Genomic DNA, 22,885 nt, shown 5'->3' on the forward strand with positions numbered 1-22,885 from the left:
CAACCACGAGTCGGAAATTAAAGGTGTTGATCACGATTGCGAGGGGAGCTTTCGGAATTGAACGGGAAATTTCACTTTTCATCCGGATCATAAGTAAACTTCAGTACAACCATCTTAATCATTGATGTCTACTTGTACCACGGGTGGCGTATCTAGTAATTTGTAGGCCATTTTGATGGTGAAATCTGATGTTTTTGTTGGGCAATGTTGGGTTTTTGGGTCAAGAACAAAATTGTGTCGACCGATTTATCCGGTTTAGCTTGGACCCTACTATCGCCAGATCATGTCCGAATGTTAAAAAAGGGATAAGTTGGGTCCAAGTTATTCGGACTAGCCAAATGTTATGTACAGTTATACAGCACATTGGCAGCCCCCCCCCCACCCCAACCCCCACAAATGCAATAAACTAGCTGTTTCGTCTGTTTTTGAAATTGCTCTGTGACATGTGATGACAAAATGATTCATCATGATTTCACTACAGTTCACTATAACACCAAGTTACAACTGAATCGGACCATTAGTTTTCTAGATATAGGTCTTTGAAAATGTCCCTTTAATGTGAGGTCACATGACACATGACATCACTTAAATTTACATTTGTAACACGTTCCTGTCTGTGTATCAACTAATGATTCAACCCAATCGAACTTGTTCTTCAGAAGATGGACTTTGAAAAATGAATAACGTGTACAAATCCTATGGAGACAAAATACACCTTTAATGTGATGTAAATTGACACCTTGTCCGTTTTTTGTTTGTTTTGTTTTAAAGTATTTGCATCCATAACAGTCCACGACTATGTCCAAACATAGATTGTTATGTAAAAGTTGGTCTTCAATTATAACAGTATAGGCTATTTGTGTATAAAACTGTTAACAACTTCAACACTCAACTGTGAAGAAATTGTCCTGAGGATCATTTGCGTCATCGGCATTACGACACTCAACAGATTTTATCTGTAGATGAATTGCAATCCTTGGTCACCCATTCTTTTGCACTGATCATACGCATGAACATACGCATGAACGCCCGTTGTCAAGGATACACTTCCCTCTTTCTGAAACTAATTAGCCATTTAGCCGACCGACCCAGGAGGTTTGCGAGGTAGCTAGCCTGTCACTTGTAGCTATTTTTAAGTTGCAATGTTAATGATAACCAGGGATTTCTTTGGTTTCCTGAGTCAAAGGGAATATATATATACAACATTTGCTTTTGCTGTAATTTACAAAAATGGATGGATTTGGGGGGGGGGGGGTAGTATTTTATAGCAAATATTGTAACACTGACTTGTTTGAAGTTTTGTGTTCGTAGATGCTGGAACAACCAAGAAAAACAATCATGTTCCTGTGGTCTGGTTCCGTGATCCCACTTGTGATGAAACGGAGCAATTTATAGACGTCCGGGAATTGTAAGGTCAGGGAACCAGTCTAGCTGACTTGTACCCATTCATACTGCGGTGTGTAAATGCGGACTAACTAAACATGGTAAATTGGGGGCAGTATTTGAAAAAAGCCAGTTGTTTCCAGCATTGGTGATTGATACAAAAATACCCCTTTTTTTGAAAAGGACAGCACACCAGGTGCCATGCAAAATTACAGGATGCTTTAGACTGTCATTCTCTAACAGTCCAGAAAGGTATTTCATAATAATTTGGCAGTTTTGTTTTTTGATGTTTGCAAATGTTGTGTATATTCCCTTTAAAGTGAGATCCATGAATCCTTTTTGTCCCAGTTTCCTCATATTTATTTTCTTCTTCAAATGTCTCTATTTAAACAATGAAATAATTTCATTAACCATTAAACAATGTTAGATAGTTTGTATTAAAACAATTCTACTGTCAACACAACAGAGCTAAACCACCAATTTTTTTGATTACAGACACAGATTTGTTCATTTCAAAATGAAAAAAAAATAGTGTTCAAATTACACTACTGAAAGAATAGCATCAATAAAACAACAAAAAATACTCATTAACAAACAATGGTATAATTGTCAGAAATAAAATAGTAATATTGGACAAGTTATTGAAGAGAAGCTGACCTGTGTAAAACAAAACAAAACAATTACATACAGGGGTCAGTCTAAAAATTTGGGGTCCTGTTTTGTTAAGTCATTAATCATTTTGGCCTTAGATGTTAGTGACGTTTTGTGATGCAAATCTTGTTATTTCTTTTGACATAAACTTCATCCTGTGTCTATCCACATTTGTTAATCTTTATGGCAAGGTCACGTAACTCATTTGCTCTAAGATTCGAATCCGAAGGAATGATTTTCACAATAGGCCTGAAGCGCGGGGTTTGGGAGAAAATACGAGATTTAAGGCATCAAGACTGTTTTGTGTGAATAGTTAAGCCCGGGTGAGGAACAATCTTCAAGGAATTTGTTTGCAAAGGACGAGGTTTTAGTTTGCCTCTTGGTATTCTTATCATGTAAGCCTGTACAAGCTGAGTGCAACAAACCATTGGCAACACCTAAGTACATTTTGTAAGTCCAAGTGCCACAATTAAATATTTCTGTATTTTATTGAAATGTTGTTTATTTCCGACAGTGTTCAACGATGCTGAAACTTTTAACTGAAAAAAAAAATAATTAAAATCAAATTGAGTTTTTTTGGTGTACATTTTAATAAAATGTTCACCAAAAAAACTCAATTTGTTAGAGTGTAGGTCCGACACCATGCCGTTTCAAGTCGATTTCTACTACAGCAAAAGAGTTGCATGAATAGTTTCTCTGCAGTAGCTAACTGGTATTTTTTTTTTCAGAATTAAAATCCACTGTATGATTATAAAGTTGATTATGCACGCTGTTGAATTGTTTGACAGACCCAACCCAAGTTTGACAAATTAGTCAAAACAGCTTTTAACCCTAACCCACCTCACTCCTCCAAAATCCTCCTGGCGGTTTTGGAGGATTCTAGAGGATTGAGGATGAATGCATTTTGAGGCAGGACTGTCTGATGATTTTGAAGGATTTGGCGTTGGTTATCCTTCATTTAAACACGAGTGCAAAATTTTGGGATGAGGAGGATTTTGGAGGATTGACGAATACATTTTGAGGCAGGACTGTCTGACAATTTTGAAAAATTTAGACACAGTTGGAGGATTTTGCAGGATTGAGGATGGTTCCAAGCAAAAAGGGCCTAGGGGGTTAATAATGCTAGACAGTCAAAAATGGCAAAGCCAATGTAAAGTCTGAAGAACTACATTCAAGTTTGGAAATTAGTTATGAAAAAAATTAATAGAGCAAAATGAAAACTGGTCATTTTGAGTTATTAAAAATAAATGTTCGATTGGAAAGAGTTCCATACCTGGACATCACTTGACACCCTGTGCACAAACCCTTGTATGAGACTGGTCTGAAAAATTCACAGTATTTTCTCAGTAAATGCTTTAATATTTTCCCTGCTAGATTTGACTCTTTAGGACATGTTATCGCTTTCTGATGGCTGATAGGCTACTGCAGGGAAATATTAGTGATGTCCATGTCTGGAATTCTGCCCAAAATGTTAATTTTATCAAACAGTATTTTTTTGGCGGCTTTTTTTTTTCAAGCTTGTATTGTACAGACAAGGTGGGTACTATTTTGCTTTTGTGTGTCCTCATTATACATTGGTGTCCTTCATAATTTGCCTTGGTGCCCTTTATCATTTGCCTTGGTGCAATTTCCCCATTCCTTGGTGCTCCTTGGTACAAATATTTGAGGAGGCGCGGCAATAGAGGGCGCTGTTGTAGCTTCCGTGTTAATTTGAAGAAAAAAAAAGGTTGACGCGCATGATTAAAATCGACGCGCGCGCTGACCAGAGACCGAGAATTTTTTTTTTTTTGGCCTTGCAGTAAGTCAGTGGTTATTGTTGGGTTATGATGATTGTTGCAATTCCATGAACAACATACTTCATCCATCCATGACCTTTACATGGCAATGTATTTGTCGAAACCTCTCAAGTTCGACCTCCAGCTGTCAATTGGCAGTCAAGAACTGAAACATTATCCTTCAGAATTTATTGTGTGAAGCTGAAACATACAAATATGTGACAAGTATGTGCAGGCTACTGTCATTTTCTGTCTTAGTATGAGGAAGTATTTAAGTATTGTTTATAATCAAGATATATGTAGAGAAGGTATAAACATGGAGGTATTCCTCCATGGTATAAACAAGCTTGTTTATATTATAATCAAGATATGTCCAGGCAGTACCTGGTACAAGTTGTATTGATCGATCAGGTTTTTTTTTAGCTCGAATTGACCCTGGTATTGCCAATTGAAGCACATTCTGCTAGGTCCGGGATATCTTTGTTATTCTGATCGTTATACCTGGACGAACCTAATCTAGTGCATAACAAACAGAACTTTCACTGGCTAATAAATCTCCCAGGATACTGTGCGTGCAGATACCTATTCACACTTCATTGTTACAGGCAGTGCCTGACCGTACCAGGCACAGCGAGTACAGCAAGGTCCTTTTTATTATTGTTTTGTGTTTGTGCAGTCGTTTGGCATTTGTGTGTGGGTGGGATCTCTAGCCTTCTACTAGTGTACGCGACTGATGGTGTGATAGGCTGCCTTGATCATTGAGTCTTGCGTAGAAGAGGAAGTAACATCGTTTGTGACTTGCTCGATTGCTTTTTACTGAATCAACAGACTTGGTGAGTTTTCTGTCATTGGGAAGTTCTTCAGTCTCAGTCCTACTTTTTTTAAAACAACAGTGTGTATTATCAAAGTTATAATTTTCAAAGTGGATTTCAATTATAGTTACTACATTGATTTAAAAAGTAATTATTCATCCAATTTTTTTGCTGTATAGTACAAAATCGGCATGAAAAACTAAGATGTATCCTAGGACAAACTCTGACAAATTTAATTTGTTGTGTACTTGTCAATTCATTTTTCAGTTCATAGCTTAACTGTTCAACATTGTTAGAAATGAATTAATTTCAATAAAATGCAGGTACTGGTAGTAAGCTTCTAACTGATGTGGTGTAATCATTTGGAGATTCAGGCCAAAATAGGACCACTTCATCACATCACTTCATCACATCTCTTGGTGTTCCGACTTGCATAATTTTTGAACAGTTTTTTTGAACAGTTTTTTGAACAGGTTTTCACAGCAGTAATGCTGAGATTCTGCTCTTTTCAAATCTGTAAAAAAAAAAATTGACCTGGGTCGACAAACGACTCACTTAGCTTGATCGCATCATACATGTTTCATTTGTGACATTTGGATTATTTGAAGCTTTGGCATTGAGGTTTTATGTGGAATTTCCCCATACATTTTGGAAGTGCCTTCTCTTGTTGGTGTAATCAGTTACTGACTGTGCTAACTTCTTCTGAATTGTTGATGAATTGATTCTTTTTGCTCCATGCTGACGTGGAAAATCTACCTGTTGAGTAGCTTGGGAAACCCCAGCTCCAATTTTAGCGAATTTCTGATGTCATATAAAAGCTACCTGTTGAGCACTTTGGGTGCCTTCTGCTATAATCAGTCAAGTAATTTGTTGGTTGAATGGATTTCAACTGTTGGCTTGATTTGTTTTGATGTGATCTCGTGATTGTATTACTAGACAGGAGGTAATTAAACTTTTTACACACATTTGTGTATATTACAGGGATGTTTGTACCTATTTGTGCATCAACATTGAGAGTTCATTGTTAATTGTACTGCAGTGTTCAAAGTTCTAAAAAGTAATGCTATAGGCCTATTATTTCAAATGTATGACCAAAATACACCTGCTTTTCAGTGGCAAATGACTGCAGACTCAACAATTGATATAAATCTTTTTCATTAGAATATTTTCCAGGGTCAAGTATTGTTCTAGATTATTCTGTGTTAAACCATGGTAAAAAACAGCAATACAAACAAATGGCACTTGATTGTGTCAAACTCGACAAGACTGGCCTTATCCAGGTTTTATAAATAGGGCCGATTTCGTAGAATCTTCTTGTTGATTGGACGGGATGGAAACGTCCTTTTGGTTTTTTTGGGACGACATTTAACAGCTGAGGCCAAAGTTAAGTTTCACATGAGTCATATCAGATAAGGGCACTTCCAATGTGTAACTAGTCCTCTGGTTGTATTGTACGCGTACATGTAAACACTACAGATATGGGTTTTTAGCAGCTGGCGCATTAATTATCAGTGTTTTAGGTTCAGATTATATCAGAGATCGTATTAATGAAAAAAATATTGTCATGTTGAGAATAAGCCGTAAACAATAATACACACGATGAAAAGTTGAAAGATTTTTAAGGAATTCTCTTAATCCTGTAATCATATACATGTACTGTTATAGTCAACTCATAACACTACCGTCTACTGTACACTGTCATTTTTTACATTTATTTTGATGCACAGGCACATGAAGCACATATAAGTGGTGCTTAGTTTCAACAAGGCCAGTCCAGCAGTCAAAATAAATCAAGTGACTGTTTTTAAAGCCAGAGTCCATCATTTGCAGCTATCCAAAAAGTAACTGGCGTAATTATTGTTAAAAACATACATTTGTACTTGGTTGAAAGATAGTAAGGGGACTAAACTCCCTGTGAAATTATTCTTTCTGGCGAGCTGTCATTTTGAAGAAATCAACAAAAGGAGGCCTTTCCAACGGTGCTTCTTAAGAAGCACCATAGGAAATTCAAATTAGTAGTTGTTTTTTTTATTCGGCAAAGCGCACGCAAGCACTGGCACGACGCACACGCGCGTGCGGTTGCTTTAATTCGTCAGATCAGTGCGCGACATCGCGTAGCTGCAATCGGCTCAGTGAGAACGTGTCTAGGACGCTGAATTCAGGCCCAATTCAAAACATGATTCAGCAACTTTTGATTTGAAATTGAGATCCTAGAATGTTGTTTTTCTCAAAATATACAGCTAAAGCTGAGCTGAAACTTCATCAGGTTAGTTGTTCAGCACCCTTCTTTAGATCTTGAGCACTTTTGTTGCTTCAAACGAACCAAATGCACAATTTACAAATGATGTACATATGTACTATACCATTAACAGTTGAGTGCTCCCTGCCTTCATAAAGCAGGATGGACTGGCTGTGTCATGAAACCTGATAATGTTTTGACTGTAGGAAATTCCTAAGCTGGCTGTGCGTTCCAGTTACCTGCTTTTGTCTGTTCATGGAATTTGACAAGTACGTCACAGTGCCTATATTGAAATATAACCTGACTGTTGGTGACTAGCCTGTGTCAAAGGCATGGCAGGGAAACAAGATTGGAATTTTGACTGTCTGTGACTGATCAAACAAGAGGAGAGTTACTTGTTTGATGAAAATAAATCGCAGGACACTTCTGCCACAAAATGATTAGGCCCTAATTTCCTGCACATTTAAATGTGTACACGTGTACAAGTATACGTGTATCTAGGCGTTAATTGCTACAGTACCTGATTTTCTTAATTGCCATACCGGTACTGAAGTGATGAGAATCACATATGTGTAATTGGTGCAGTGATGCTTGCAACACTCGTATGTATCCATGGTAACATCTGTGCCACCACTTACGTGTATTTAGCCATTATTAAGATGCCTCCCCTTGTTTTTTTTTGCCCGTACGCATTTCCTGTTGCTAATGGCATGCACGTCACTAGTGGAAGAGTATGGATTCTTATATAATGAGAGATGCATATGAGGCTGAGAAAAAAAGTTGTGTTTGCAGTAACGGCCTAAAATTATCTAGGTTCACATAGGTAGATAGGAAAATAATATTAATTTACAAAATTTAATGTTAGGTTTTGCCCTTCACCAATGTATTTATAAACAACACTGTATGCTCAGTGTGTTACCTTCCGAGTGAAAGTTGGAACAAATCGCTTGGGTGGGACTCGAACCCACAACCTCCTGCTTTCTAGAGCAGAAGTCTTACCACTCGACCACCAAGCTTGCGGGATTGGTTAGCAGCAGGTATTAGTATTCATCTTATGAATAGTATAATTTGTTAATGTTTGTGTGGCCGGTTTTTTGTACTAACTGTGTTTACATTAGGATACCTTTAACAATATTCTGTTAAATTGACCTGTTTAATTGTTGCATTGACCAATAACTTGCACGGGGAAGACTATTTTATTTTCGAAATGTACGTTGTTTAAAAGTTGTGGCCGAGTGTGGAAATAAAAGTTAAAGGTCAGAAATTTGGCCTTTAAAAAAATCCAGGTAGGTCAGGTTACTGTATTTTTATATACCTGATATTGACATTTTGGCTGAATATGAGGGGGAAATCATATGTGATGTGATCAGGCTCAGTAAATGAGTCGTTTGTCAGGAATTTTCATTTGGAGATACAGGCCAAAATAGGACCACTTCATCCCATCACTTCATCACATCTCTGGGTGTTCCAACTTCCATAATTTTTGAACTGAAGAATGTACCAGCATGCAGTTTTCACAGCAGTAATGCTGAGATTGTGCTCTTTTCAAATCTGTAAAAAATAAAAAAAAAATTGACCAGGATCGACTAACGACTCATGTAGCTTGGTCGCATCACATATGGGAGTCAAGTGTGTTTGTGATGGCATGATGGTCTCACAAAATTCACAATGAATTGATGGGCTTGCTGTAGGGTAAAAGGGGGAGTATTCGACCACATAAGGAAAACTGGCACTGCTTTGTGTACATGAGAGGGTGAGATCTTAACCATAATTGCTCATGACATGATCATGTACTTGCAATGTTTGCAGCATAGCATCAACCCTAGTCAGACTCAAGGCTTTTGCTTAGTAACGATCCGTTGGATTCTGCCGTCTGGTTGGATATATACCCCTACTCACTGGTAAACAGATCGTAAAGGGGGAGAATTTGACTGGTTAAGGAAAACCATCAATGCTTAGTGTAACTGAGAGAGTGAGATCTTAACTCTAATTACTGATAACATGACCACGCACTTACTTTGTGTGTAGCATACAATCAACCCTAGTCAGACCCAAGGTTTGTGCTTAATAACAAGTGGTCGGATTGACGATTCTAAAGACGCATTTATAGTTCATAATTCGGCGAATCCGTAAATGGATACGCACAGGCGTTGAAACGACGCACACGTCGGTTCGGTGCATGACATCGCGTAGCTTGACATCGCGCAGCTGCAATCAGCTGAATAAGAACGTGTCACGGCCTGTTTTCGGACGCAATTTAAAACATGACTCGGCAACTTTTGAATTGAAATCGAGATCCTAGAATATTGTTTTCTCAGAATATACATTCACTGAGCTAAAACTTCATCACTAGGTTAGTTGTTAAGCTCCTTTCTTTAGATTTTGGGCACTTTTGTTGCTTCAAAATGACCATCAAAGCCACAAATGACAATATATATCTACCTTTAAACCATGTAATTGTGACTTAAGTATTGTTTAACTTGGATTATTTTTTTTTGAATGATGCAGTTTTTCATCTGAAGGCGTTTCGGTCGCGGTGACCAAGATGAGAGCTATAGCTGCTAGTCTCATCGTCTGTGTGGCTCTGCTTACACAGGGATGTCTAGGACAGCGAGAACCCTTGGGACGATCTGAAACTACACCAGAACCAGGCCATTCAAGGTTCACATTCCTCTTTTTTTTTTAAATTCATGTGACACTCTTGAAATTAGAGATCGGAAGCTCTGCAGTTGTAGTATACATGCAGCGATTTTTTTTTGTATTTATAAGTGAATACAAATGTACATAGAGTGATGTAACTTCAGTCTTTGGGAAATAACGAATGAGCTAGTGTCCAATATCAGATGTTGAGGGCGCTAGGGGAATTTGAATTGACATGTAAATAAGGTTGAACCAAAAAATAATGGGGATGTCTTTTTATAACGGTCAATTCCTTTATGGTTGCAGACCAGTAAATCGGTCCGAAATTGCCTACGCCCGCCAAATCACGATTTGCATGCCCTCAAAATCTTCAGTATTTGAGCATGCTGTGGGCCATGAACTTGAAGGTTTGTAAAAAATATGGGTGGAAGCCGTGCACAGGACTGTGAGCTTGTAGTTTCGTTCAATTTGGATGAAATTGGGGCCCTTAAAGCGCTCTATTTTGCAATGGAGTGTAGGCATCGTTTTTCAACATGGCGATGGGCTTCAGGACTATTTTCAGGGGTGATCATCTTCGGATGGAAATTTCTCCTAAAAGTCATCAGTTAACCACCCGAAAATTGAAAAGAAAATGAGAGATGATGACATAAGCTATAATTTGATGTGTGTCTCGAACACCTTGGAGAGTTGTATTTTCCCCGAATTTCTGAAGTGGGAGCATTTACCATTGGGGTCTATGGAAGTTTATTTACTGGTCTGCAACCTTTAGGTTGTGTTCAGAAAGGAATTTACTTTCAGGTCCCTGTTTATGTTTGACCAATGCTGGTTAACGTGACAGCATGAATTTAGGACTTTTTTTCAGTTAGGATTCATCTGAAATCCTCTTTTTTATTTTGTTAAGAAATTTTTTCCCCCCTATTATTTCATTGATGCTTTAACAAAGTGCTTATGTTTTTTGTTTAATTAGCCATCTAAATTTGGATACAAACATTTGGAACATTGACCAGGATTATAATTTTAGAAAACAACACAATTTAAATTGTATTTCTACAAATTATGGTGCAGTGTTATCCCCGTTGGTTTAAGGGCGTGTTACTTGATCTTTTTACTTTTGTTTTTAATTGGACCTAGTGCATTCATGGCCCTCACTGTAACTTATTCCGGTATACCCTTGCTCAATTCCTTTAATTCTTAAAGGGAATGTACAACATTTGCTCTTGCTGCAATTTCAGTAGTAAATGGATTTGGGGGGTTAGAATGTTGCAACAAATATTGTTAAACTGACTTGTTTCATGTTTTGGACTTGAATATGCTGGTAATATCAAGAAAAAATCATGGTCTTGTAGTCTGGTTCCCTGCCCTTACTTAAGATGAAACAGAGCAGTTTGTTGACTTTGGGGAATTGTAAGGTCAGAGAATCAGTCTAGAAGGTTTGTACCCCTTCACAGGTGTGTGATCAATTGCAAATAAAATGCAGACAAATTATTATGAAAAATTAAGAGCAGTTTTTGAAAAAAGCCAGTTTTTTCCAACGCTGGTCGGCTGACCAGCATTGGAAAAATACCATTTTCTTGAAAATCTCAGCACACCAGGAGTCACGATTTTACAGGGTACTTTAGAATGTCATACCCTAACAATCCAGTAGGATATTTCGTGATAATTTGATCATTTCGTTTTTTGATGTTTGCAAATCTTCCCTTTAATGTTCAGAACCTACATTATTTTGGCTCCAAACACCATTCACCCTGGCCTGCCGTTAAGCCTGAGTGTCTCCATACTGGATGCAGTGAGTGACGTCACGGTAACGGCCACCATTTTGAAAGTACAGGAGTTGATCGAGACATCGGTGGCTTCGGTGTCTGGAACGTTCTCTTCTGGTGTAACCGAAGTGTTGAATCTTTTGGTAAGTATATCTGCAGGGTAATGTCTATGGTAGATGCAGTACCTTCAACTTTCCAAAATTGAATTTTCTTAGATTGGCACATATTTGTTTCGTGAGATTTCCTGAAATTTCTGTAGACTGTTCTTAGATTTTCCTATTTGTTTTCCTTAACCCTAAAAGGACTGGGTTATGTTGACCATCTCACAGCCAGGGGGAGGGGGATCGAGTGATGAAAAATTATGAAACTCGATACATGCATAGAACAACTTATCATGAACATACCCAAGAAATTTCATGACTATAGGTCAAAGGGTTTTGAAATTATGGCTAATTAATTATTCATATGCACGAATGGTTATTCTGGTTTGTGTTCCCCTTGTATATGGGGAAATTCAGTTTTCACGGCGCGTAGCGGCGGAAAATTTTTCGCTGTGCCGCAACCCGTGGTCTGAATGCATTGTAAAACAAGTCAAACAGGTTTCCAAAGCCGGATCAAACTAATAAATGATAAAAGTAACACATAATCATGGGCGTCGCGAGGGGGGGGGGGGGCACTTGCCCCCCCCCTGGAAAAGCAAAAAAAGAAGAAAAAGAAAAGAGAAAAAAGAAAAGAGGCGCGAAGTCATAGTGGTGTAAATTTAATGGGGTGGGGGGGGGCAAAATGTCCCTGCCCCCCTCTAAAATTGATAAATCGAGAAGATGTTGAGAAATACAGGAAATTTTGGGGGAAAAATATGTTTTGCCCCCCTCTAGAAAAAATCCTGGCGACGCCCATGCACATAATTGCATCAAAACTAAAACAATGCTAAAATCGTATCAAAAACAAAAAGACACAAAAGTGAAAACGGTCTTACAAATAACTGGTCTTAAATCTCAAATTTATAATCTGTCTTTCCACAGTCCCCCTTTGCCACCAAGTAAAGGAGTTCTTGTCTATTGACTTTTGCTACATGACATGAAGTGCTGAATACATGTATACAACTCCTGCAGAACAGTCTTTTTGCATCGGTCTTTATCCCAATTCTCAGGTTTCGGGAGACGAACACGGCGACTCTTACAAGCTTCGCATTGAGGGGAGTGGTGGGCTGGTGTTTTCTCAGACGGAGGAGTTGACATTCTCGCCAAGTAGCTTTTCTATCTTGGTGCAGTCTGATAAGGCCATATACAAACCTGGACAAACAGGTAAGACATTAAGAGACTTTTCTTTCATTTGTAAACATTGAGGGCATAAAATCTAAGCTGTGGTTGGCACAGATTTTGCCAAAAACTGCGTATTAATGCCCTCATGTAAAGATGATTATTATGTTTTTGGTAGTGTTATTTGGTGTTTTCATCAATCCAATGACAGTGTTCAGAAACATTAATAACTACTTTGCATTTTTTGCTGCGTTGACCAAACCATAGTTTGCCGACCCATGGTTGGCAAAAATTTGGGGGAAAATATCTGTTCTTGTGTGTACATGGTGTCAAGTGACCAAGCCTTTGAAATTAAAGGCATAATGTCCAGTTTACTTGTGAGAAATTCTTCGCTGAAAATCTCAGGAGTATCTTTCAGCATGGTGGCTAGTTTGCCTTAAACTGACTATGCGTTCACTTGAAGCCTACTTCATTAGCAACCATTAAAGGTATTGAACTCACCTTTGTGAAATATTTAGTTTTCTTTGTGAAGGGAAGAATGAAATCACAAGTTATTGAGCAAATATTTTGCTTTGTGTTTCAGTTCATTTCAGAGCTATGGCCATCTATCCTGATCTCAAACCATACATGGGAACTTTTGATGTCAAACTGAAGGTAAAATGCTTGAGACTTTAGTTGTTAAGAGAACCATTTTTAAAGCTTAAAGATTAATAATAATACAACATTTATAGCGTGCAATAATCAAAAATAAAATGCTCTAAGGTGCTACACATCAGATAAAAATTCCTATAAGGACAAACGAAAACCAATAGAAGATTGCAATGAATTTTTTTTTTAATTCTCAGAAACCCAAGGAAACCTGTACAAATACACTGCATTAATAAATACCTTGGAGAGTTGATGGTTTCTGATTGGTCGAGACTCGATCACGTGGCCGGGCATTAACGGTGATAATGGACCGGCTTCAAAGATCAAGCGAATAAATGGCCCCTGAACCAGCATTGATCAAGCCCCGTTCAGCCCCATGCAAGCCAATGATTGGTCAAAATATAGTAACAGTCCTGCGGTAGCTTGTAACAATAGAGCACTGCACATGCGCTCAACCCCCATCGCGTGAGACTGACGCGCGCGTACGCAACACAGTTGCTAGGGATGCGTGCTTGCGCGCGCGTAAGGAAGTTTTGAAACGACATCGTACACAGCAGTGCAGTATATACTGAGGCTGTTTATGACGAAAGCGTAGATCTACGATTTATTTTCTTTGAACACTTCACCCACCGACATATTTACCTTTCCTAAACTAAGCATCTTTGTAATTCCGTTCACAAGGAATGTGTAAACGAGATTTCAGCTTCCTCCATCAGGTAAAGATATGAAAACATTGTTGTAATTTGTTTCGCTATGGCAGCAGTTTCTGTTGAGTTTACGTCGTTATAGCTGTTAAGCTAAAATATGGCCCATGAACATGAACACAAAAAAGTCTGGAAATATCGCCGAAAGAAAGTCACAAAATTGGAGCATTTTAACTGTTTATTTAGTTAAAAAGGTATTCGTCTCGGTCCATTAACAGCGGTCACCCCCACACCCGGTCATTATCATGCAGTGAAGACCGGCTCCTCACACTGTTATTCCCTAATTAACAAAGAACACAGATACTTCTAAAAATACATTAATCAGCTAAAATCACCCGAATTATACACACTCCAAAAAATTAATACATCAAATCCCAGGTGGCACAATACATTAATTAGTAAAAAACACCCCAATTATACACACTCCAAAAAAAAAATCAATACCTCAGATGGCACTTTGCGTTAATCAGCAAAAATAAACCCAATTATACACACTCCAAGAAATTAATACGTCAAATCCCAGATGGGACAATGCATTAATCAGCTAAAAACACCCCAATTATACACACTTCAAAATAATAAAAATCAATATCCCAGATGGCACAATGCGTTAATTAGCTAAAAATACCCCAATTATACACACTCCAAAAAATTAATACATCAAATCCCAGATGGCACTATGCGTTAATCAGCAAAAAAAACACAAATTATACACTCCTAAAAGACAGTACATAAATCAAATCAACGATTCTACTCTACCTGTAGTTTAAAGTTCTAGGAATGAAGTAAAGGACATTGACATGCTGTGTGTATTAATGAACTCAACCCACCCCACCCCTACCACCCCACTCCCCCCCCCAAAAAAAAAAACAAAAAAAAAAAAACAGTTACCAATAGTTGCATTTTTTCCAGAATTGAAGAATCAGCCATTCAAATGAAGCTTACCATTTTGCGTTTCCTTTTTTCTCTCTTAATAATAGACCGTTATCATTTTGCGGCCGTCTTGATTTTTTTCTTATTCAAATCAATGAAATCAAAGTGAGGCTGGAAGGAGAAATAGTCTGGTTCCTTTCAGCACAAAAAACATTATCATTCAGTACTATTATTGGATACAGGGAACATGACTGAAATGGTGGCCGCATGATAAAAGTTTATTGACTGTTTTCTTCTAATTGTACAGGATCCAGTTGGCAACGTTATCCAGCAGTGGATGGGTCTTCAGAATACAACTTACGGAGTTGTCTCGGGAGAAACTGTCATGTCTGACAATCCTGTGCTGGGTGATTGGATCCTCACCGTAACGGCTAACGTGAGTTGTTATAGTTCAGTTTTTGTTGAACTAGAAGGAGCAGTCTACCGCCCTCCGTCTGACTAAGTCACTGTCCGACTTACCCGACCGACTGACTTGAGCATAATAAAATCCTAACCCACCTTATGAATGCAACGATGTCATCCCAACAGTCAAAATAAATTGAGCAACTGTTTTTTTACAGTTGAGTTCTCCCTGCCTTCGTAACACAGGATTGACTGGCTGTGACTGTTTACGTAACTTGATACAGCTATGCTTTGACTGTGGGTGATTGATAAGCCACTTGTACTAGCAGTCACTTGCTTTTTCCAGTTGATGGAATTTGACTAGTCACAGTGACTACAAGAAATACGATCCCACTGTTGTTGACTAGCCTGTGTATAAAGGCATGACAGGGGAAGAGGATGTGTTTTTGTAATTGTGACTGCTCAGACCGCAGGAGGGTTAAAAGCCACTAGTATTATTTGCATTTCCTGTTTTGTATTGATTTCAAGAAGAGCAATCTCACACAGGATATTGAACCAGGTTATCAGTTGAGTCTGGTGTCAAGTTATAGTTGTTGGATTCTACCATTTTTAATCCGTCACTTATTTTGTAAAAGTCTGAGTGGGGAGTTCTGTGGAGTTTGATAACTGAGGATTTTAACCAAGGGAGGCAAATTTACTACTGCCAATTGCTTGTTGGCTTGAGTATTATTACATGTAGTTATCCCACTCGCGCTCGTGGAACACGGAATAATGTAGTGAGTCCGCGTCCCACATGTATGTGGGACGGAGACGTACTACATTTTTCTACAATTTATCTTCAAGCAAACTTGACGCACAGTAAAGGTGGAACATGCACGTCGCACACAAACTTTTCAGCGGTTATCCTTTTATATATGTGTGTTGTACGGAATGGCGCGCACATTTTAGAATAGCACAATATGGAAGTGCAGTATGGACCGTGGCCGTACTACATGGTTATATGTAGCACGGCTTGTTGCCATGGATCGATCAATCAGGATGGAGGATTCAAATTTACTTGAAGATCATGATAAATATCACAGGGTTCAACGCCACTCTAGAAATCAGTGAAAACCTTGAAAATTAATTTTCATTTTTCCATGCAGTCTTGGAAAACTTGAGGAATTTGGAAAAATCACCACAATCAGGGAAAACTCAGAGAATTTGACAGTGACCCAGAAGGGAAAGGTTTTAACCAGTTTGGCGTATGTGCGTCTTGTGCCATGTGTCTTAGTTGTGTCCTTTGACTGACTGGCTATGGTGGCTTTTTAGTGTTTATGCAGTGTGAATATTACTCTCCAGACGATAACAATTGGCTGTGCTACACCACCTCATGACTTCCCAGCAACCTCGGGAAAATATTTCTCATGAAATTGAAATATCTTGGGGGAAATATCAGGGAAAATCAGGGAATTTTGTTTTTCTAAATTGCTGGGAAGCCTGTGCCAGTGATTCTTTTTTTCTGTAGGAAACAACTTTTCATACCAAGGTGGTTTATAAAATCAAAATGTGTGATATTTTATATTATTTTTTTTTTTTTAATTCTACGTATTTTGTATTTATTGTCTTGACAGAATGAAGTCTACGATCACACAATCACTATCGATGAATATGGTAAGAGAAAATTGATTGCATAAAAAAATATTTAAATTTATGGACTAATTTGTAGTGTCTCGGGTACGTGCATGATGAACGTTATTGGACAATTATCAAATTAGCACCTGCAACACAACCCCCCCCCCTTCCCAGCCTCCATTTATGTCGGCAAGCTGAGATGTTACACAATACAAGATCTTCTCTGTCAAGCAGTAAAAAGGTACATATGTATCTTTAGCACTGACATCATATCTTGTTGAGTCCACTGACAATTAGCACACTTGTGAATACAATTTTTTTTTTCAGTTCTGCCCAAGTTTGAGGTGATTGTCACTCCGCCACCATACCTAGTCAGCATGGACACCCAGACTACTTTCACAGTAGAAGCCAAGTAAGTACATGTAGTCTTCTCCCCCCCCCCCCCCCCCCCCCCCCCCCCGGATCGGTTCAGAAACACGCAAAATCACACAACAGATTTCTTGCAAACCTTCAAATTTAACATTGGGTTTTGCCCTTCATCTACGAATTATAAAACCCTGAAGTTTATAAACGCTGTGTATACTCAGTGTTGTCCGAGTGCTTGTGAGATGAAATTCGCAAACTACTTGGGTAGGACTCGAACCCATGAAATGCTGCTTACTTGTGTAGACGTCTTGCCACTCGACTGCCGAGCTTGCCGGGGTCGGCTGGCTGGATCGATTCTGATATAGCAGCCGGTACCATCAAAATGTTCATAAGATAAAATCTACGTCGGGGTGATGTGAATTTAATATTGGGTTTTGCCCTTCACCGATGTATTTTATAAATGTATTCAGTGTTTTCTGAGGGCCTGTAAGACAAGTTTTTCAAACCTTCAAATTCACATTAAAGGGAATATACATAATTTGCTTTTGCTGTAATTTTCAGAAATGGATGGAATTGGGGGGTTGGAAATATATAGCAAATATAGTTACATTGACTTTTTTGGAGGTTATGGGTTCGAAAATGCTATAAAAACCAAGAAAAACAATCATTTTCCTGTAGTCTGGTTCCCTGACTCCATATAAGAAGAAACAGAACAGTTTACATACATTGGGGAATTGTAAGGTCAGGGAACCAGTCTAGCTGGCTTGTACCCGTTCATAGATGTGTAATCGATTGCAAACAAGTGCGATGGTCAATTGGGGCCAGTATTTGAAAAAAGCCAGTTTTTTCCAACGCTGGTCGGCCGACCAGCATTGGAAATTGATACAAAAATACCACTTTTCTTGAAAATGACAGTATACCAGGTGCCATGATTTTACAGGATGCTTTACACTGTCATTCACTAACAGTCCAGCAAGGTATTTCAAAATGATTGGGTAGTTTTATTTTTTGATGTTTGCAAATGTTGTATTTTCCATTTAAGTGGCAAATTCTCAGTGATTGATTAACGTAATAAACCACGTAAGACTGTGATTTAGTCTCTTGCATTTTGTGCATCCTTTTCAGGTATACTTACGGGGAGCCAGTGAAAGGATCTGTTTCCATGGAAATAACACTGCAATACAGTACCAAGCGATACCAAGTTGAATTCCAGGTGAGTCTCAAACCTCTGGGTACATGGGGATCTCTGGTACACTGGCTTACTGTACCATTCTGTGGAATATGGACCTGTAGCACAGAGCGCCCTCGCGAAGGACTTGTCGTTGCTGCTGTATGATATGATCATTTAAATAACAAAAGGGTGGATGATTGGTCAAAATGCTTCATTAGAAATGATACAAGTCCAATTCCTGGAGATACAGCTATCAATTTTCTGTTAGGCCAAGTAACAAAATATTCCAGTTTCTTGTCTCTGCCAACTTTCTTTTTTTCCCGGCCGCCTTTTTCTTTTATCGTACAGTTGCAAAATATTTTGTCGTTTATGTGCTTCCAGCAAAACTGTGACTATGTAAGCAAGTTTAGAATTTGGTAGAAAAGGGATGTTGGCTCCTTTGGACACAAAAGTATCAGCAAAAGAGTTGAGAAATTGGGAGAATTCATCTTAAAAAATCCACCTTCCTGACAAAAAGGGCCTCCCTTTGTTCAAAAAGTCTGGATGTGTAACTATTTTTTTGTACTCAGCCTCATATGAACAGTGACTGACTGGTCGAAAATTAGAGTGAAAAGAACACAGCATGAATATAAGTTGAATAGTAGTTTGAAAGCTATTTGAATTATTAAGAACTCTGTATGAAAAAAAAATTTGATTCAAAACCCCAAAAACTAGTTTTGCGCCTGGATGCAAAATGATTACAGATAAATCTATTGCTACATTAGAATGATTACACAACTGGTAAGCAATCATCGTGAAGAAGAAAACCCTTTGTTATTTCATTCATTGGAACTTAAACTGCATTTTAAGTAACCACTTTGCAGCGACTTGGTCACGGTTTTTCCTTTTTTGTTGCATTTTCAGATTGATGGTAAAGCGGAGACAGTGGTGACAATGCAAGAGCTGTCTGCATTGAGTAATAACAATCTGTACTCAGGGAACCAATTTATCTGCACGGCAAATGTTACCGAGTCCCTGACCGGTATCACGCAGACTGGAACCGGTGTTGTCTCCTACCACGAGAAACCAATCAAAGTAGCTGAGCTACCGGGGAACTCTGATGTCTTCAAGCCCGGCCTTGTCTACACGGCTTACGTGAGTGTGATGTATGATAAAGACTGATGCTATATCATGATGAATTTTGAGCTTGCCATGTCCTTCTAAGGTTGTAGTTATAACATCTTGGTTGTGGTTGCATGTTCAAAGTCAAGGTGGGATAGGATATTTTATATAACCGACATACAGATCCTCGTCATTTGATTGGTGGAACTCACATCACGTGACATTCGTTTTTGCTCCCATTCACGCCGCGGCTCAAAAAGTACTATCCGCCCATGGGGAATGGGAAATACTATTGAACAGTTTGGATAATTCTTGTTCCATGATGCGGTATTTGTGTGCAAATGCATGCTGGTGTGCGCATTCAGCATTGCGTGTAGCGCGTATTGTTCCAAAGAGCCAGCGCTACAGCGTTGGGTTCAAACATTTTCGTGAAGGGGTGGTTTGGAAGAGAGAAATACATCTTCCACCAATTTTGTATTGAAATAAAAGTTCAAATGTATCAAATGACAAGGATCTATATGTCAGTTACATAAAACAAATATTGAGTGGCTTTAAATTGTGAAAGGCTGAGCCACTCAATATTTTTTATACTCTCGACAGATATCCCAAATAAAAAACCTTCTCCCAAAATCACTGTTATGGTGTAAAATCTATTGTCACAGTCTGCTTAAGATTTAAATAGTGTCTTAAAGTTGTATTAAAAAAAATAAATGAAGTCTGTAAAGCCAATATTGTCCATCAGACCGGTGTTTGTCTCCGGTTTCCTCGGAATGAACTGAATTAGAATATTTCTATTCCCCCTGGATGGGATGCCAGTCCATTACAGGTTACTCCCCAGCTAATGGCAGTACCCATTTATACTCCTGGGTGGAGAGAGGCAAATGGGGTTAAGTGGCTTGCCAAGGGACACAACACACAGCCAGCAGCTGGATTCGAACCCTTGGCCCTCTGATCAAGAGTCATGAACCCTGACCACTCGGTCACACTTCCCTGTTTAAAGTTGAGTAAAGGGGGAGGGGGTTTTCAAAATTCAACTGATGGAAACTTGATGTTGCCTGAAGGTTTTACAAGATTCTACATTTTTTTTCAGGTACAGGCATCAACCTTGCCCTACCACTTGCATTCTTCCCTTTCCGAGCCCTGATTCTTGTTCTGAATTTCCCATCAAGCTTCTTGCACTTGTTTCTTCAGGTAACAGTGACCCATGTTGACGACAGCCCATTGACTGACGCAGAGAGACAGTGTACACTTGTGGTCACTCACCAACACAGAGTAGAAGGTTCATGGGACACGATTGATGCCATAGATTCAGACGTAGCCATTCCTGAGAACGGAATCCTTAAACTGGACTTCAACTTTCCCATCGAGGCAAACTGGGCCAGTATCCATGTAAGTATGCAAATATGTTTCAGAATTTGCACATTAAAAAACATTCGTTTTTTGAAGATTCTAACTCAAGATTTATTCTTGATGTGTTCTTTACAATGTTTTCATGACACTTCTGTGTTCCATTATGCTATGAGTTGTATTTTTTTGTAGGAATATGCGATACTTGACAATATCAAATTATGTGTTGTTACTAAAGTAGAAGAGAAAAAAATAGAGTTCAAATGAATAAAAATGTCCTCAAGGTTTTTGTGTTGACTTCTCTTCTGAAACCAACCAGAAACGTGTTTCTTTTGAGCAATGTTATCAGTTGTTGAATTATTCATTTCTCTTGTCAGGTTGCTTATTATTACGAAAACAACCAGCAATATTATGGCTATGAAGTCAACAAGAATCTCAACCCAGCTGAGTCACCTAGCAACCAATTTTTGCAGATCCTTGCACAGGGTACCAGTTTTCAGGTAAGGTTGCATGTACAGTGAATCCGTTAACCAGTCTTCATGTTATAATGAAGGATACAATCAAGCGTTGGGATTGGATACATTTTTGTTTGAAATAAGCCAATGATTGAACTAACAGTCGTGTTGTCCTAGAATTGTGTTATGGTGAAAAAAAAAGTTCCAATGGCCTTTGCGTAACTTCCAGAAATGATTCCTTGGAATTTCATATCATCTTCATATTGTGTAATGTGAGTCACAATTAGAGCACCCCATGACAGTATAAGCCTCTCAAATGACGTCACTTCCTACAGATTGTCTCATGCATCAGCATTTTGGGTGTCAACATTTTTCGTGACGCGCATCGGCTGCGCCGTATTTCGAGGAAATTTCGAGCAACATGCTCGCGTGTTTAGAATATTTTGCATACTGCGCGTACACGTACCTGATGGTGTTGAACACGCAGTTATAATTTTCCTACGAAGATGGCTGTCTATGAGAGGGAACCATTGAAATCTGTGATTTCTGTTATTAAAAAAAAATTCAAATGGCCTTTATGTTACATCTGGAAATGATTCATCAGAATTTGATGTCATCTGTACATTGTTGTGTTTATGTGAGTGACATCAACACAGCTTAACAGTTTTTAACCATTGTAATCTCTGCGAAGTGGTGTTATTCAGAAAAAAGGTTCGAATGGCCTTAATGTAACGTCTGAAATGATTCATCAGAATTTGATATCTGCTGTACGTTATTGTGTAATGTGAGTCACATTATTAGCATTTAACCATTGAAATCTGCGATGTGTTAAGACAATGTTTTGTCCCTATTTGAAGGAAGACATTTTATGCTTTTGTGCATTTTTTTACCCTCAGGCTGGGACACAGGCTAGTTTTGAGATCAGAACCACGGAGATTCCACCAAAGCTAACTTACCAGGTAAGTATAACTGCTTCTGTGTGATTCTGCTATAAGACAAGTCTAGTTTGGCCTGGTTGAATATAATAATATATAACAATATATATTAGCACTCTCTATTTTTTAGAGACAGGTAAATGAAGTTGATGAAAATATGAGACCCATTATGTAGCACCTTTATAAGGGTTTACAAGGTGCTGCGGCGTACTTTGCAGCCACTGCCAGAAACACTGGGGCGAACCCCTTCTCTTAGCGATAAGTGTTACTGGGTTCCTTAACGTGCATTACACAACACACAGGACCTACGGCTTTACGTCCCATCCGAAGGACAAAGCAATAATGGTTAAGTGCCTTGCCAAAGAGCACAAGCACCATGTTCCCACGGGCAGGATTCGAACCCGTGTCCCACGGCATACGAGTCGAACACCGTAACCATTTGACCACAGCGCCCCACTATATCATTTCTTAAATTTAAATTTTGTTTGTTTTGCTCAGATCTTTGCCAAGGGGAACATTGTTCTGACGGACTCCATCACCAGTGTCCTGTCAACTAATACGATACTGACCATCGATGTGACATCAGCCATGGCGCCGAAGGCCCGCCTTGTTGTGTCGTACGTCCGGCCTGACAATAGCGAGTTGATACTGGACAGTATTAGTATCAGTGTGGACGGAGCCTTTGAGAATGAGGTAAGAATCGGCAGACTTTGCGCAGAAATGTAGGTGGCCAAATGTTATGTATCCAGT

At 38.7% G+C, this 22,885-nt stretch overlaps 1 protein-coding gene and 1 non-coding gene across 6 annotated transcripts in view; one reads left to right on the forward strand and one right to left on the reverse strand.

Annotated features, from left to right (window-relative positions):
* The window catches only part of LOC119737885 (CD109 antigen-like), a 54,513-nt gene that overhangs the window by 749 nt on the left and 30,879 nt on the right, over positions 1–22,885 (forward strand). For 3 of the 5 annotated variants that reach the window (XM_038212527.1, XM_038212525.1, XM_038212526.1), the window contains exons 2-15: positions 4,486–4,642; positions 9,369–9,521; positions 11,211–11,403; positions 12,411–12,564; positions 13,103–13,173; positions 15,052–15,180; positions 16,760–16,799; positions 17,088–17,172; positions 18,252–18,339; positions 19,201–19,431; positions 20,590–20,787; positions 21,123–21,245; positions 22,097–22,159; positions 22,634–22,828. In XM_038212527.1, coding sequence (XP_038068455.1) covers positions 9,406–9,521; positions 11,211–11,403; positions 12,411–12,564; positions 13,103–13,173; positions 15,052–15,180; positions 16,760–16,799; positions 17,088–17,172; positions 18,252–18,339; positions 19,201–19,431; positions 20,590–20,787; positions 21,123–21,245; positions 22,097–22,159; positions 22,634–22,828 — 1,686 coding nt within the window. In that variant the 5' untranslated portion in view covers positions 4,486–4,642; positions 9,369–9,405. The remainder of the gene's footprint in view (positions 1–4,485; positions 4,643–9,368; positions 9,522–11,210; positions 11,404–12,410; positions 12,565–13,102; positions 13,174–15,051; positions 15,181–16,759; positions 16,800–17,087; positions 17,173–18,251; positions 18,340–19,200; positions 19,432–20,589; positions 20,788–21,122; positions 21,246–22,096; positions 22,160–22,633; positions 22,829–22,885) is intronic. The other 2 variants (XM_038212524.1, XM_038212523.1) reach the window with 2 other exon arrangements.
* Trnas-aga lies at positions 7,804–7,876 on the reverse strand. The gene has a single exon. It is a non-coding gene; the product is annotated as a tRNA-Ser (tRNA).

Source organism: Patiria miniata, unplaced genomic scaffold (genome assembly GCF_015706575.1).
Source record: "Patiria miniata isolate m_02_andy unplaced genomic scaffold, ASM1570657v1 HiC_scaffold_3, whole genome shotgun sequence".
In the NCBI taxonomy this organism is placed as follows: Eukaryota; Metazoa; Echinodermata; class Asteroidea; order Valvatida; family Asterinidae; genus Patiria; species Patiria miniata.